The sequence below is a fragment of the Silene latifolia genome, chromosome 1 (assembly GCF_048544455.1).
Source record: "Silene latifolia isolate original U9 population chromosome 1, ASM4854445v1, whole genome shotgun sequence".
In the NCBI taxonomy this organism is placed as follows: Eukaryota; Viridiplantae; Streptophyta; class Magnoliopsida; order Caryophyllales; family Caryophyllaceae; genus Silene; species Silene latifolia.
This window is the reverse complement of record NC_133526.1, coordinates 69,171,333-69,187,069: the sequence shown is the minus strand read 5'-3', so window position 1 is coordinate 69,187,069 and position 15,737 is coordinate 69,171,333. Positions and strand designations below refer to the sequence as shown.

Below are 15,737 nucleotides of genomic sequence, written 5' to 3'. Positions count from 1 at the left end.
GAGACTACAACATAAGGTCCTAAATCTACCCATCCTACCCATCTCTCAAGTTTATTATTTTAAGGTCAAGTTATTTATATTGGGGGTGCACAAACGTGCGTCGGGAGCAAATATGCTCTGATACCAACTGTGACACCCTCATTCATTGCGGAAAAGTAAACACGTAATTCTAGAATAAAACTGCATGGATATGTTTGTAATAGGTTCATTTGGGTAAAAAAACCCGTAATTTTAAAACCGAACTCGTTATAAAGATATCCAAATTGAAAGGTGTCAAAACATACAAGGTCTAAATAGAAGTTTCATAACGTAACCATCGCTAAAGTCGCGAATAGCAAAGTTATACAACCAAATGTAAAGAGGGAGATGTTGGAATATGTGTCCTCCGACAATAATGCGATCACAACTGTCGATCATGATGATCACATGTTTAAGTCGCATTTTAAAGAATACAATTGGGAAGTAATATTTTACTGTCAACTGGTTCACACATATCGGTAATGATTGGTTGACTAGAGTTTGACATTACTGTCGTGCGATGGTGGTGATCAGTTGATCCCCTTAGGTCATACCTAAAGGGTAACACTCTTAATTGATTATTTAATTGATCGTATGACGATACGGGTTAATTAAATTACTTAAAATTGACGGACGATTTTGGAAGTAATATTTACGTATCTCATTATAATTTGATTAAATAAGATACGGTCTAAGTGATCGAATTGTTTTATTACTTAGATGAAATTATTGTTTAAGAAAACAATTGCATTTGAATGAATAATTTATTATAAATGCAAGATGTAGTGATTTATAATTGGTAAAATATTTTGGTACAAGTAATTATGAATTACTAAGTCAATTTTGTATATGACGTATCTTTATTAATGCATTGATTTTTAATATGTTAAAAATACATAACAATTTTACATGACATGTGACATGTGACAAATTGACAAATTGACAAAGATAAAATGGAATCCATTTTATCTTAATATGGACCGAAATTAGTGGGAGTATTAGGAAAATATTATGTTAATTAACTAAGTGGTAAACATAATCATTTTTTTTTAAAAAACAACAAACGCAGAGAGAGATGAGAGACAAAATAGAGAGAGAAAATCCTCCAATTTTCTAGGGATTCACCTGATTACGCAGCAATGGCTCGATCAAGGAAATCTAATAAAAATCTTTCATAAATTTAGGAGAAAAATCACAAAAAACTCAAAAAAATGGTTCGTCGTCGTCATTCAAAGGTAAAGGAAAAGCTGTTGCGAGGCATATCAAATTTTCATCGATGGAGTTTGAGTCTGATTTGGATTCCATCCTAGAGGAAGAAGAGGAACAGGAACTACCTATCCAGGAACCGGAGGAACCAGTTGTTTCTGCTCCAACAATCCGTCTTATGAAAGAGGATGTTGCTGGTGAGATTTCATACTGGTCTTCTTCAATCTATTGTTTTATATTAGGTGCAAACCCTCCTAGAAATGTGATCAATGGCTTTGTTAAGAGGGTATGGGCGGCTAATGGGGTTGATAGGGTTTATTTTCTCCCGAATGGGATTTTCCTGGTTAGATTCAAAACAAAAGAGCAACAGAAAGCTGTGCTACAGAATGGTCACTTGTTGTTTGATAATAAGCCCGTAATCATAAATGAATGGACTCCTGATTCAGAATTGCATAAGCATGATGTGTCGAAGATTCCATTATGGATGAAAGTATATGGGCTAGACATCAAATTCTGGAGTGAAAAGAGTTTGAGGAAAATTTGTGGGTCTGTGGGTCAATTCATTAAATGTGATGAGGCTACATGCAATAGAACTTATCTGGGCTTTGCAAGGGTAATGGTAGAAGTCACTATAGGTCAACAGTTCCCTAATGCTGTTCAATTCATTGATAAAAATGGACATAATCAGAGGGCTAGAATTGTATATGACTGGCTGCCTACTACTTGTACTAGCTGTAAGGGCATGGGGCATACTACTGAAGTATGTTGGAAAGGGACTGGTGTTCAGAAAGTGTGGAAACCAAAGGCTCCCGCACAGAAAGTTCAACAAACTAGACCTGCTCCTCCAAAACAGCAGCAGCCTTAGAAGAAGAGAATGGAGAAACCTCCACAGGCTAATCCACCAGTTACTCCTGCTCAGCAGCTCCTTCCAAGGGTTACCTCTCCAGTACCTGAGCAGGATGCATCAGTGGTGACTCAGTCAATGCCTAGGAGATTTATCTCTAAACTGCTGAAAGGTGATAATGGAAAGAAGAAGGTGTTTACTCCTGGTAGCATCTCTTTCATGGAAGCTCTAACTCTGTCTATCCAAAAATCTAAGGCTGGACTGATTGAGAGGGTTCTGTATGAGAAAGGGGAGACTTGCAGACAGACACCTGATAATGGTTAACTGTGGGTTTTGGAACATCCGTGGTATGAATAATGTTGATAAACAAAATGAAATAAAGTGGTTTTTAAACCAGAATAAAGTAGGTTTATTTAGGTTATTAGAAACTAAAATTAGGAGTAGCACGTGGCTCAAGGTGAAGAATAATATTTGTGAGCAATGGTCCATCTGTACTAACTCTAGTACGCATAAAGGAGGGAGGATATGGGTGATTTGGGACCCCAACTCTTTCTGGGTGGATGTGCAGGATATTACTTCTCAGTGTATTCATGTGAAAGTGTTTGATAAAGGAAGGAGGGTTACTTTTTGGATGACTGTGGTTTATGGGTTGAATAAAGCAGCTGAGAGAGAGAGATACTTTGGCAGAAATTGAGACTCTATTGCAGGACCTGCCAGGGGCCTTGGGTAGTGTTTGGAGATTTCAATGCAATCATGGCACCTATTGAGAGAATTGGTGGGGCTGCAGTTTCAAATGCTGATATACAGCCCATGTCACAAATGGTTAAGGCTTGTGATCTCCATGAATTGAAAAGTTGTGGTTCATACTACACTTGGAATAACAAGCATGAAGTTGATGGAAAAGTTTATAGCAAAATTGATAGGGTGTTACATAATGAGGATTGGCTAGCCCAATTTCCTTCTAGCTATGCTAATATCCTTCCTGAAGGCCTGTTTGATCATTGCCCATGCCTTCTGCACTTTGAGGAGACTAGGGAGAGGAGTAAAGCTCCTTTTAAATATTTTAACATGTGGTCAATGGCTGAAGGTTTTATGGACACTGTCATGAGGGGTTGGGAAAAGAATGTACCAGGGACACCTATGTTCAATGTGGTCTCTAAATTAAAGGGCTTGAAGAAGGAGTTGAGGCAGCTGAATAATGATCAATTTAGTGATATTGAAAATCTCACCAGAATCACTGAGTTATCGTTGCAGCACTTCCAGACCAAGCTGAGGGAGGATCCTCTTAATGAGGCTATGTGCCATGCTGAGAATGTTTGTTCAGAGGAGCTTGAGTTTTTATCAAAAGCAAAAATGAAGTTTCTGAGGCAAAAGTCCAAAGAAGCTTGGTTAAAAGAGGGAGATGACAATACTTCTTTTTTCCATGCTAGCATCAAAAGGAGAAGAGCTCATAATAAGGTGTACCAGGTGACTGATGTAAGGGGTAAGCTTTGCACCCAGGTTGATGATATCAAAGCTGCTTTTGTGGAATACTATGAATCTCTTCTAGGTTCCTCAAAACCTGTTGAACATGTCAAGGTTAATGTGATGAGGCAAGGACCTTGGTTGAATAATTCCCATGTTCTGAGTTTAATGGCTCCTGTTACTGCTGCAGAAATCAGGGAAGCTATGTTTTCTATCCCTGGTACTAAGGCACCTGGCCCTGATGGTTTCCGCAGTCAATTCTTTAAGGACAGTTGGAACATTGTGGGCCAGGAGGTGGTTGAGGCCATCCAGTCAGTGTTCAAGAGTGGGCAGCTGCTTAAGCAATGTAACAATACTGTCATAACTATGGTTCCTAAGATTGCTATGCCTGACAATGTGATGCAGTTCAGGCCTATAGCATGCTGCAACACACTCTATAAATGCTTGTCTAAAGTTATCTGCAATAGATTGAGTAATATTCTGCCTGATGTCATCAACCCATCTCAGAGTGCATTCATCAAAGGTAGAGATATTGTAGGGAACATATTAATCTGTCAGGATTTGATACGACTTTATAAAAGAAAATCATGCTCCCCCAGAATGTTGATGAAACTGGATATGCAAAAAGCATATGATTCCATAGAGTGGACTTTTGTGGAAGAAGTTTTAAGAGCTCTGAGGTTTCATGATAAGATGGTGCAAATACTTAAGCAATGTATTAGTACACCTTCTTATTCCATTGCTCTAAATGGAGAGGTATTTGGTTTTTTTAAGGGACAAAGGGGCCTTAGACAGGGGGACCCCCTCTCCCCTCTCATCTTCACCCTTTGTCTTGAATATCTCAGTAGAATACTACAAACTGTTCAGAAACATCCTAAGTTCAGATTCCACCCTTTATGCAAGAGGATTGGCCTTTCCCATCTCTGTTTTGCTGATGATCTGATCCTGTTCTGCAAAGGAGACAGAGCTTCAATTGAGCTAATGGTGAATGCTTTCAATTTTTTCTCCAAAGCTTCAGGGTTGCAGCTGAATAGAGGTAAATCCAATTTTTACTATAATGGTGTTGATGAAGGACTGGTAAAGGAAGTTGAGAGAGCTACGGGCATGTGTAGGGGTAATGTTCCTTTTAGGTATCTTGGGGTTAGTGTCTCTCCCAAGAGGCTATCTATTTTGGATTGCACTTGCCTTGTGGATAAAGTTGTTGACAGAATACGGGGTCTGGGTTCAAAGCAGCTTTCATATGCTGGGAGGGTGATACTTATACAATCTGTACTTAGTACCCTTCACAACTATTGGGCACGAATTTTTATCCTCCCAAAAACGGTGATCAAACAGATTGAAGCCATTTGCAGAGATTTTCTTTGGCAAGGCAAGGATTCTGGGAGTAGACCTGCCATGGTGGCTTGGGATAAGGTTTGCAGAGCTGATAAACAAGGAGGATTAGGCATCAAGAATCTTCAAATCTGGAACTGTGCTGCCATAGCTAAGTATGTGTGGTGGATTGAGAAGAAAGAAGATCACCTTTGGGTGAAATGGGTGCATGCAATTTATATTAAGGGTGATCTTTGGAAAAATTATTAACCACCTATAAATTCCAGCTGGGCATGGCGAAAAATTTGTCAAATTAAGACTCTGATGAAGGATTGCCTTTGGGCTCAGAATGTTCAATACTCTATTAATTATGGTTACAGATGGCTGCTACCAGATACTGAAACTGTTGAATGGCATTCATGGCATCTGAACAGATGGGTTTTACATAAGCACAGATTTATTTGTTGGTTGATTGTTCAAAATAGGCTTCTCACTCAAGACAGACTGGTGACTATGGGGATTGCTCAACAGAATGTTTGCTATCTTTGTGGAATTCTGCCTGAGGATCACAAACATCTTTTCTTTGAGTGTGTCTACAGTGCTATTTGTTGCAGGATGGTTTCTGACTGGTGTTCGTTTCAGATACCACTGGCAAATTGTATACAGTGGTGGATAGGGTTGCGGTCTAGGACCCTTACTCAGAAGAAGGCACTTGGAATCATTGTATCCTCACTGATGTATCATATCTGGATGGGCCGTAACAAGAGTAGGGTGGATTTGTTTTTGTTACGACCTGAAACACTGGTGGAGCAGGTGAAGTGTGATGTTGTTCATAGGTTAAAGAATTGTCGAATTAAGTGTCAAAATGTTCGTACCTTAGCATGGTTGAATGTAATTAGGGGTCATTAAGGAACAAAGGTCCATTGGACTTTGCCTTGAAAGAAGTTTGTATGGAGATTATGATTTTAATGATAAGACTAACATTTTCCCAAAAAAAAAAAACATAATCATTTTTACCTAAACCTAGCCATGCAAACCTAGAGCCTCTTGTGAGAGCACCTTGCTCATGCATTGGCCCTAAGAACTCCTCCCTCTACCCGGTTTTGTGAAAGAGAAAACCATGGGTTTTTCCTCTAATTTTTACCTAATACACTACTAAAAAGATTAGTGGATTATTCATTCATTCATCCACCTAAAATAAGAGTTTTAGAGAGATAAAATCCTTCCTCTTTCTCCCTTCTCTTAGCCGAAAATTAAGAGAACAAAATAATATTTTTGTCAATTTTATTCAAGTTAATATTGTTCTAGTATCAATAATATTAATTTTATTTAGAGGTTACCTTGGGTATTAATCCTTGGGAGGGATTCTACACTTGAATCCTTGTTCATCCAATATTTGGAGAGCTCAAGAATAAGTGAGTAGGAGAACTCACTTGTGCCCAATAATCCGAAATATCAATGTAAGGGTTGATGATTTCTTCCTTATTCTTATTATTGTTTGCATGCATAAGATCAACATTTAATTTTATGACCAAATTAATTTGAAACATATATGAATATGTTAAGTTATGAGATATAGATTTCCAACAAGCGGTATCATGAGCCTTAGGTTGTTTGCATGCAAATCGGTTATAGTTTTTCCGAGTTATACGATTAACATATAAAACTTATAAATTTGTGTTATTATGATATATCACGAAATAAATTATGCATGTTAAAGTTTCTTGCCCTAAAATGTATTTAGGATATTTTGGTTAATTTATGGATTTTTATTGTTCATCTTATAAAATAATGGCATTAAAAATGTGATTTTATGATAAAAATGTCATTTTCGGACTAAAATTAGCTAAACTTCGAATTTTCCAGTGGTTTTTTGATATGTTATCACATGTATTAATTTTAGATGACCTGTAAATTTTCAGAATTTTTGGAGTTTTTATGCTCGAAATATCGATTTTTCATGATAAAAATCGAATTTAAATGAAAAATAGGTTAATATGAGAAATATTTCGAATCTGGTCATATAAATTTAGTATGTTGTCACATGAAATTTTACAAGATGTGTGTAAAATAATAGGCTATAATGAAGTCTTTATGCATTATTTATGAATTTTTGATTAAAACTAGCATAAATAGTGACTTTAATTAGTGAATAATTGCTAAAACATACTTCATGACTAAGGAAAAACTTCACATGTTGCATTTTATTACCCATTTCAGATCTAAAATTGAGAAGTTGATAAATATAATTTTTCTCATATTTTTATGATAATATTTGATAAATCCTATAAACCGCAACATTGTTTTTCCCGATAAATTTCGAAATTTTTAACCTATGTTTTTGGACATTATGAGTGTCATGGTATTTTTTCCGAATGTTCATGAGTTTAAATTTCAAAATTTGAATTTATTTGAAATTTTTGTGATTTATTTGAAGTTTATAGCATTTTATTGTAATTTTTAGTCCATTAATGAACAATTTAAGAAATATAAGTTAATTATCGTCAAATAGTTAGTGGAGACTAATTTTGAGTCCTAAGTTGGTTAGGGTAATTAGCTTGTGCATAAATATGATTTTATGTAATTTATTGTGATTTTAAAAGGTTGAATCACGCAAATCCGTAAAAACCGATTAATATACGATATTGGCTCCTTAAAGGCGATTTAGCATAAAATTTGGGCATTTTCATACATATTATAATGCTGCATTTTATTTATGATTGTCATAATTTTATTTTATGTAATTTTTGAATTATGTAATTTTTACTTAGTATGGCCTTAGTTTTTAATTGGTATTTCCCGAAATGTATGGGAATATCGATTCGGTTGTAATTTATTGTGATCTCGTATCACCGTTTTGTAATTTAATAGATTTATTTTATTTTAATTACAAATGTATAATAGGAAATTATGTAATTTGTTATGTAATTTATTTATTTCGGAGTTCCTTGAAGACGGTGTCACTCAAGAAGGCGAAACATAAAGACGGTGTTACCTCGAGATGCGTGACAAAACCGAAGTTCAAGGGACCAATGGAGTTGGTTTCCGAATATGTAATAGTTAATTAGATTTTCTATTTTAGGAAGGCCATACTAAGATTTAATTTATGCTTTGCATTTTATTCATATGTTGCATGCATCGCTAAATCGCCATAACTAAAACATGCATTGTCATTTTAATCGAGTTTATCGACCGTGTCAATTAAAATTATCATAGTTCACCGCTTTAGTTCACTTAAAACGTGATAGATAATAAATTGACATGACCTCTCGCTAAAAATAATCAATTGAGACATAGCCTTACCAAAAAGTAGAAACCATGAAAACCTATTTCGTGAGGGAGTGCACTCAGCCACACCGGGGTACAAACCTTGTTACGTAGGGGAAGTGGGTGATAAATGTCTATCCACCGAATTCATGTTGATGAGGGTTTCATCGGCCACACCGTGCCCAAGTTAATGTGGGTTTGGATCATGGACACATTTATTCGAAATTTGGATTGAACTCAACAAAAGTTTTTGATAAGGGTTTTATCGGCCACACCGTGCCCTTGTCGGATGTGTTTTGGGCTAAAGATAAATGTTAATGTAATTTTATCGACCAAGAGTTCTAAAAGTAGAATCAATTAAAGAGTTAATCCACCGAGTTATGTTGATAAGGGTTTCATCGGCCACACCGTGCCCAAGTTAATATGAATTTGGGTCTTGCAATCATTTATCTAAGTTGGGTAGAGGTCACTAGATAAATGCAATAAAACTTGTTTAAATTAAAATTTTACGAGTATTATTATTTTGAAAACGACATATGTTTTATTCTTTCTATATTTTGTTTTGTAGACCGCTTTTATTTCTCATAACAAATGGCCACTCCAAACACCAACGCCACACCTCTCACTAATACTTCATGGGTCCGATCCTTTATGGATCGATGTAAACTTGAAAAGAATGAGTCAAATTTCTCCGATTGGGATGTCCAACTCAAACTAGCCGCCCAAGGTGACGACAAGCTTCGTTACCTCACCGAGGCCTCTCCACCCGAACCTAATGCTAGGTCGAGTGCCGCTACTAGGGAAGCATATGAGGCTTACCACAAGGAGTCCGCCGCAATGAAAAATGTGTTGATCTTTGCGATGGAGGCGGATCTCCAAAGGAGAGCCTTTAAGATGGGCACCGCTAATGAAATCTATTCCAAGCTTGTGACAATGTTTTCACAAACTCCGCGGATCGTCCAATATGAGGCGGCCGCGGCATTCTTTGATCTCGACTTCAAAGAGGGCCAAAAGGTTAGCCCTCACGTGCTCAAGTTAATGGAGCTCGTCGAGACCTTGAAGATTCAAAATGTTAAAATCCCCAAAGAACTCATTGTAGATAGGATTCTACACTCCTTATCCAAAGTCAAAGCGTATGTTCAATTCCGGGTGAATTTTAACATGCAAGACAAGGACGTGTCTCTTGAAGAGTTGCACAAGTTACTTGTGCAAGCCGAAAGAGACATGGGGTTAAATGTTAACCCACCTAAGGATGTGCTTAACATAAGCACCAAAAGCAAGGGGAAGTTCAAGAAGAATGTGAAGAAGGGTAAGAAGCAAGCTCCCACTTTCACCAAAGCTAAGACTTATGAAGCTAGCACTTCCAAGATCAAGAAGGGTCCTCTTGATAAATGCCATTATTGTAATGGTGTTGGACATTGGAAAAGAAATTGTTCCAAATATCTTGGTGACATTAAAGTTGGAAAGATCAATCCAGTAGGTAAATGACTATCCTTTCTTTTATGTTTCTAATTCAACTATGGTATTGTGATACAAAGTTGTGATAATGTATCCCCTTTTTATTGTAAATAGAGCCTCCACCAAGAAAGGACATGGGAAAAGAAAAACAAGCTTGAGAAACCATCAAGAAGCTAAGAGTAGCTTCCATGAAGCTTGGCTTTTTATTGTCTTATTTTAATTTATGTTTCGGATTTTTAGAACCTTTTGATTTCCGTGTTCGACATGGAAATGTTTAATCCTTTCTAAACAATTGTTGTATTTTGGATTATGGTGACTTGGTTTGCAACCCAAGTCCCCGTTTTATCGTATTTTATCCTTGTTCTAAAATTCGTCTTTATATGCTTGCTCATAGAAACATATGATCATTCACTTAAAGTGATATAATAGACAACTATAATGATGGGATTCATTGTATGTCCACAAGCTTAAAGCTTGTGTATGATCAATTATAAAGTGATATTGAGTTGATGAACTCTCTTAAAGGAATGTCAATCACCAAGTACACTTATCAAATTTAAAACAATTAGTCAACCTATGACATAGTCCTCCTTATACTTCAAAATCATTATTTGTGTCTCATAAGCTATCTTTGAATCCCTAGTGTATTTATTCTAAAGATAGAGTGGGAGAAAAATGAAGACACAAAGAACACCAAGCAAAATTTGTGTACTTGTGTAAATGAGATCTACGCAAGCAAAATTTGTGTACTTGTGTAAATGAGATCTACGCAAGAAAGAATGATTAAAGAATGATTTGTATACCTATTTATATAGTATACTCGAATAGATGAGATCTATGGTCTCAAATAGATGATATCTACATGACAAAAGAGACCAAGTGAAGTAATCAAAAGAATATCTTCTCAAGATAACTACACGAGGAGACGAAAAGAAAGTTTTGGAATAAGAATGACTAATGTAAAGTCTTAACAAGAGTTTTGACTAGTTTATGAACAACATTTGACCAATAGTTTCAATATTTGATATTTACTTAAGAGCCTAAATGAATCAAAGTTGCATCCTAGAAAATAAATGAGATTTATGACTACAAGTTGCAAAGAATGATATGCCGATATCTACAAAAGCTAAATTAATTGTTAACCAGGCCAGTGTCATTACTTAACCTCATTATGAAAATGAAATGGTTAAACTTCCTTCCGAAAAGGGTATTTTGAGAAGGACGTATAATAAATGAAATTCACATTTGAATAATGACATTGCTACGCATCATTATAAAATGAATGAGTTAGAGATTAAAAATCTCTTTCCATAAGTTTAAGATTGAAACCTTTTCTAAATAAGTATTTTGAAATGATATGTTGGGAACATATATGGTTTGAATCTTAATAACTTGGCAAAGCAAATTGTATTGTTTCGATTGAGTGGTCAACTACGAAACATGTGGAATTAAGTGGGAGATTGAAATTATCATGTGAAGACATGGAATTTAGTGGGAGCAATCATCTTGTAAAAAGTTTATAACTCATTACTCATTGAGAATGACGAGCTAATACTTTCTTTGAAGTATTTGAGTTTTCAATTCTGGATGAAAATGGACTATGATGAATCCAATCACATCATGAGATGTTGGATAGGTATTGAGATATACACATCGAATCAACGAGAAACATAGGTTATTCATGTCAATGAAAATGGAATTGCCATTAGCAGTCATGGTCATTCATTGAACCTAAGAATGGTTGATCACATGATTGTTAAGTTTCTAATGTTTCCGCCATTAGAATAGTCATGCACATGTCCAATAATGAATCATATGCATAAGAGCATGATGAATCATTGGCAAGCCATAGAAGAATCGTCATGAATTCTCGACGAGAATCCGATGAGCAATTTCAGTGTTGGACATAACACTCTGTTATGTGTCAAGAGGTTGCACATATTAAAGTTCGAACAAGCGTAAGGATTTATGAAAATCCTAAGCTTTTCAAGCTAAAAGGAGAAATAAGAAGTTTGGAAAGATACTTAGTTGAAGTAAGAAGTTACTCAGAACTAATATTTTCTAATATGCTAGGACTTATGAGAAGTGCTAGGTTAATAATCTTGACAATTGTTGCAAGACCCTACAAAACGTATACCTAGTGCATTGTGAGATGACAGAAAACTTGACCAGTGCAAGTTATATCATCCACCACAAATTCATTGGCTATGTGATAAACAACCAGAAAGTTTTTTCAAGATAAAGAACCCAAACCGAGGTTGGGAACCTATATGTGTACTTGGTGAGGTTAATGCAATGAGAGATAACATGAATGTAAAAGAAAATGCGATAAAAGAAGTTTGAACACATGGACACATGGTATGTTAAACTTCTATTGCAATCGACTAGTGTTTACACACTTACGATATGCATCACAAGGTTGTAATACGGTATTGACTACCCAATGTGATGTCGACATTTGTTGTTTGAGTTATTATTAACTCACCTTATACTTTGTTACATCCAAACGGGTTGTAGAGACAATTGGACCCCGTTAAAGTGAACACGAATTAGCATTGTATTCGCCCATAGTTACTTACATGAGGTGACGTCTCGAAGTGACTAGAGTGTGATGCGATTGATGGCGAGTTCAAGTGCTATAGAGTCATATAAGAATGACTGGTCGATCACATAGGCAGACTGTTAGGAACACTCTGTCGGGCCTTATGACCACTTATAGAGTTCTGGCAAATTTATATAGCCAGGTCGTGGCGAGAGCTACTATAGTATTCTAATGAGTCGATTCTTTTGACTAAAGACTATTCGCCTAAGATGGCACAGTTTCAGATTAACTTTGATTTGTGTTACTACGACCTTCGTAAATAGGGTCAAATGGGCATATTTTGGGTTATGATGGCTCTGGCTAGTCGAAGGGAATGAGTGCGATAAGAATTGTCCACCCCTAGTCAGGGTTATAAAAATATCTCAGGGCCACTCGAGGAGCAATGAACTGGAAATGCGTGGCCACGCTCGGAAGATATCTATGGTAGATAAATCCGGTCAATCAGTTATTCTCCAGATCGAGAAAACCACTCTCGATATGATCACTTGCAAGTACGACCTGAAAGACACCTTGCATTGAGTGGGAGATAGTAATAGGACAAGAGAATTGGTGACGCACACTTGTCGAGGACAAGTGGGAGATTGTTGGAATATGTGTCCTTCGACAATAATGCGATCACAACTGTCGATCATGATGATCACATGTTTAAGTCTCATTTTAAAGAATACAATTGGGAAGTAATATTTTACTGTCAACTGGTCCACACATATCGGTAATGATTTGCTGACTAGAGTTTGACATTACTGTCGTGCAACGGTGGTGACCAGTTGATCCCCTTAGGACATACCTAATGGGGAACACTGTAATACTCCGTATTTATGGTCTTGGGGGTACTCTATCGAGTAGGCCTTACTCTGTCGAGTAAGGGTAAGTGGCGAAGCAAAATAGTTTCTGACCTGTTGGGCACTCGATCGAGTAGCTGGGGCACTCGATCGAGTAGGGGGGTACTCGATCGAGTACCTTGGGTACTCGATCGAGTGTCCGGTTTTACGAGGGAGTTTTCTCGGGTTTTGTTAATTACGCGATTTAGGTATTTAAACATATTCGTAATTGTTTTAAATCACTTTTTACAAAACCTAAAACCTGTTTAAGAGAGAAAGCAACTAGTCTTCTTCCTAATCGCGTTCTTGACAATTCCCGGAGTTCAGACGGTCTGTTCGTAGCGTAGTTCGTGTCGTTGGATTCCTTGCGTCGAGGGTAAGCTTTTAATATAATTTCTATAATGTTTTGTTAAGATTGATGAAACCCTAATTTGGGAATTTGGGGGTTTTTATGAGTAGTATTTGAATGGTAGCATCTATGTGTTGTATGATAGGAGGAGAATTCGTAGAGGAGCCGTTTTGATACTGTTTGTAGATACCGTCTGCGTGTTGTGCTTTCCAGGTAGGATTTCCTACTCAGTATTAGTCCCATAATGGGATATTGGTGATGTGCTGTAGTTAGTTGTTTGATATGATGATTGTGATTGTGATTGTGATTGTGATTGTGATTGGTTTCTATGGCTCTCGAGATGCATTCTCGGCTGAGTGGGGTCACTTGCGGGAGTGATCTCACGCCCTAGTTTCGCCCTTCGTGGAACCCGCCACGAAAGGGGATGTGCACATTAATGGACAGGGTTATCGCTCGTACGATGAGCGGGGCTTAGGTGGGAACGGCTGCGGTCCCCCATCGGGCGTGGTGGGTCCAAAGTGGACGTACCAAGATTGAGATGATGGGAGTTGGTGGTGTGTGTGTGTGTGTGTGATTCATTTGTATGATTGCCTTATTATTGTTATCTATATTGGTTGTGTGATTAGTACTGACCCCGGTGTTGTTTTGTAAAACCTGCGGTGATCCATTCGGGGATGGTGAGCAGATATTGAGCAGGTATAGAGATGAGTACGGGGATAGCTGGGATGGCCACGACATGACGATAGAGTCTTCCGCTGTAGTTTAGCATTTATTTATATTTCAGTTGAGAACAGATAGTTTGGAATAATGTATTGTACTTTCAGTTTGGTTTCGAGGATTGTACTTATTCATTAAATTACTTATAATAAATGTTGTTTCTGTTTTGTCTATTTGATTATCATACCTCGGGCGACCGAGATGGTGATGTCTTCATACCTGAGTGGTCCTGGTAACGCACTCGGAGTATGGGGGTGTTACAAATGGTATCAGAGAGACGATCCTGAAACCTGTAACCAATGAACTTAATGAACATAGGGAGTCAATTAAAATGAACCCGGGGTAGAAGTTGTAGGAGCTAGTGCAAAGGCTTGGGAGACGTCCTAAAGTCGCGGGGGTCGCCCTACAACTTTGAACCGGTCACATGGGGGAAATGTGTGTGTTGAGTTATGTGTGTGCTTAGTAACTTGCGTAACAATGTGATGAATGTGTTGATGGTTGTATGCTCGAATTGGAAGTTGATGAGATAAAAAGAAAAGTGATGTTGTATATATAGACATTGTTGATGAAATGATAGCATGATGGAATGTTTTACAACGTGGCAATTAATAGCATGATTGTTATGATATAATGTGATTTATAAAGTTAGCATGTTAGCATATGACGTAATATGCGGGTAGCTCTTACGTATTAGTGGTACTTGATCGAGTGAGGCTGACTCGATCGGGTAGGTTTTTGGCGATTTTGAGTCCAGAATCGCGTTTTGGGGCACTCGATCGAATAACTAGGGGTACTCGATCGAGTAGGGGGTCACTCGATCGAGTAGCCCAGATACTCGATCGAGTGGGTTAGAGATCAGAAGGTCTGTTTGGTTCTGGAGTTTGGGTACTCGATCGAGTACATAGGGGCACTCGATCGAGTAGCCCGTTACTCGATCGAGTGGGTATGGATACTCGATCGAGTAGGTTCTGGGCAGCGCGTTTTCGTGTTTTGAGGTCTAGTACGTGTGTTTATGTTTACCCTTTCTTATATAGCTTCAAGATGCCGCCCAAGAGAAATGCTTTGTATGCGAGAGCTGAGCTTATGACTACGGACGACATCGTCAAGATGTTAGAGCACCAGGATGCTCTTACTGAGACCCTGAAGAGAGTGAATGAGGACAAGGATAAGAGTAAGGAGAAGGAGGTTGACCATGCTAAAGTCAGCCTCTATATTGCGAGGTTTAACCCGAAGGAGTACAAGGGAGTTGAGGAGCCTAACCTTCTTGATAGTTGGCTGAGGGAGATGGAGAACATACTAGATTTAGTTCGCTGTCCTGATGAGATGAGGGTGGATCAGGCTGCATTCTATCTGAGGGAGGCAGCTGGTAAGTGGTGGGATTCAGTGAAAGTGAGTGCCAAGGAGATATATACCAACCAGGGGTTACCTGCTATACCTTGGGAGGAGTTTCGTAGGGCTGTGAGGAAGGAGTTCGTACCAGAACATGTGAGGAGTAAGTTGAGAGAGGAGTTCGACAAGTTTAAGATGATTTGAGATGTCGTGTGGCCGAGTGCTACGGGCGGTTCAATGAGAAATCTAGATATCTTTGAGGATATGGGTTTGAGTGAGGAGAATCTGGCTTTGAGGTTTGAGAGAGGGCTAACCACGAAAATTATGGATAAGTTACCCGTGGGAGTCCTT

General features: G+C 37.8%; 1 protein-coding gene across 1 annotated transcript; it reads left to right on the top strand.

The window, feature by feature from the left end:
* The first annotated feature begins 1,294 nt into the window (after positions 1-1,294).
* Positions 1,295-2,089, top strand: LOC141648515 (uncharacterized). Its single transcript, XM_074457242.1, has one exon. The coding sequence runs from the start codon at positions 1,295-1,297 to the stop codon at positions 2,087-2,089; it is 795 nt and encodes a 264-aa protein (XP_074313343.1).
* Positions 2,090-15,737: the final 13,648 nt, after the last annotated feature.

Excerpts from the sequence above, each read along its gene's own strand:
- LOC141648515 (XM_074457242.1), top strand. The coding sequence starts at position 1,295 with ATGGAGTTTGAGTCTGATTTGGATTCCATCCTAGAGGAAGAAGAGGAA.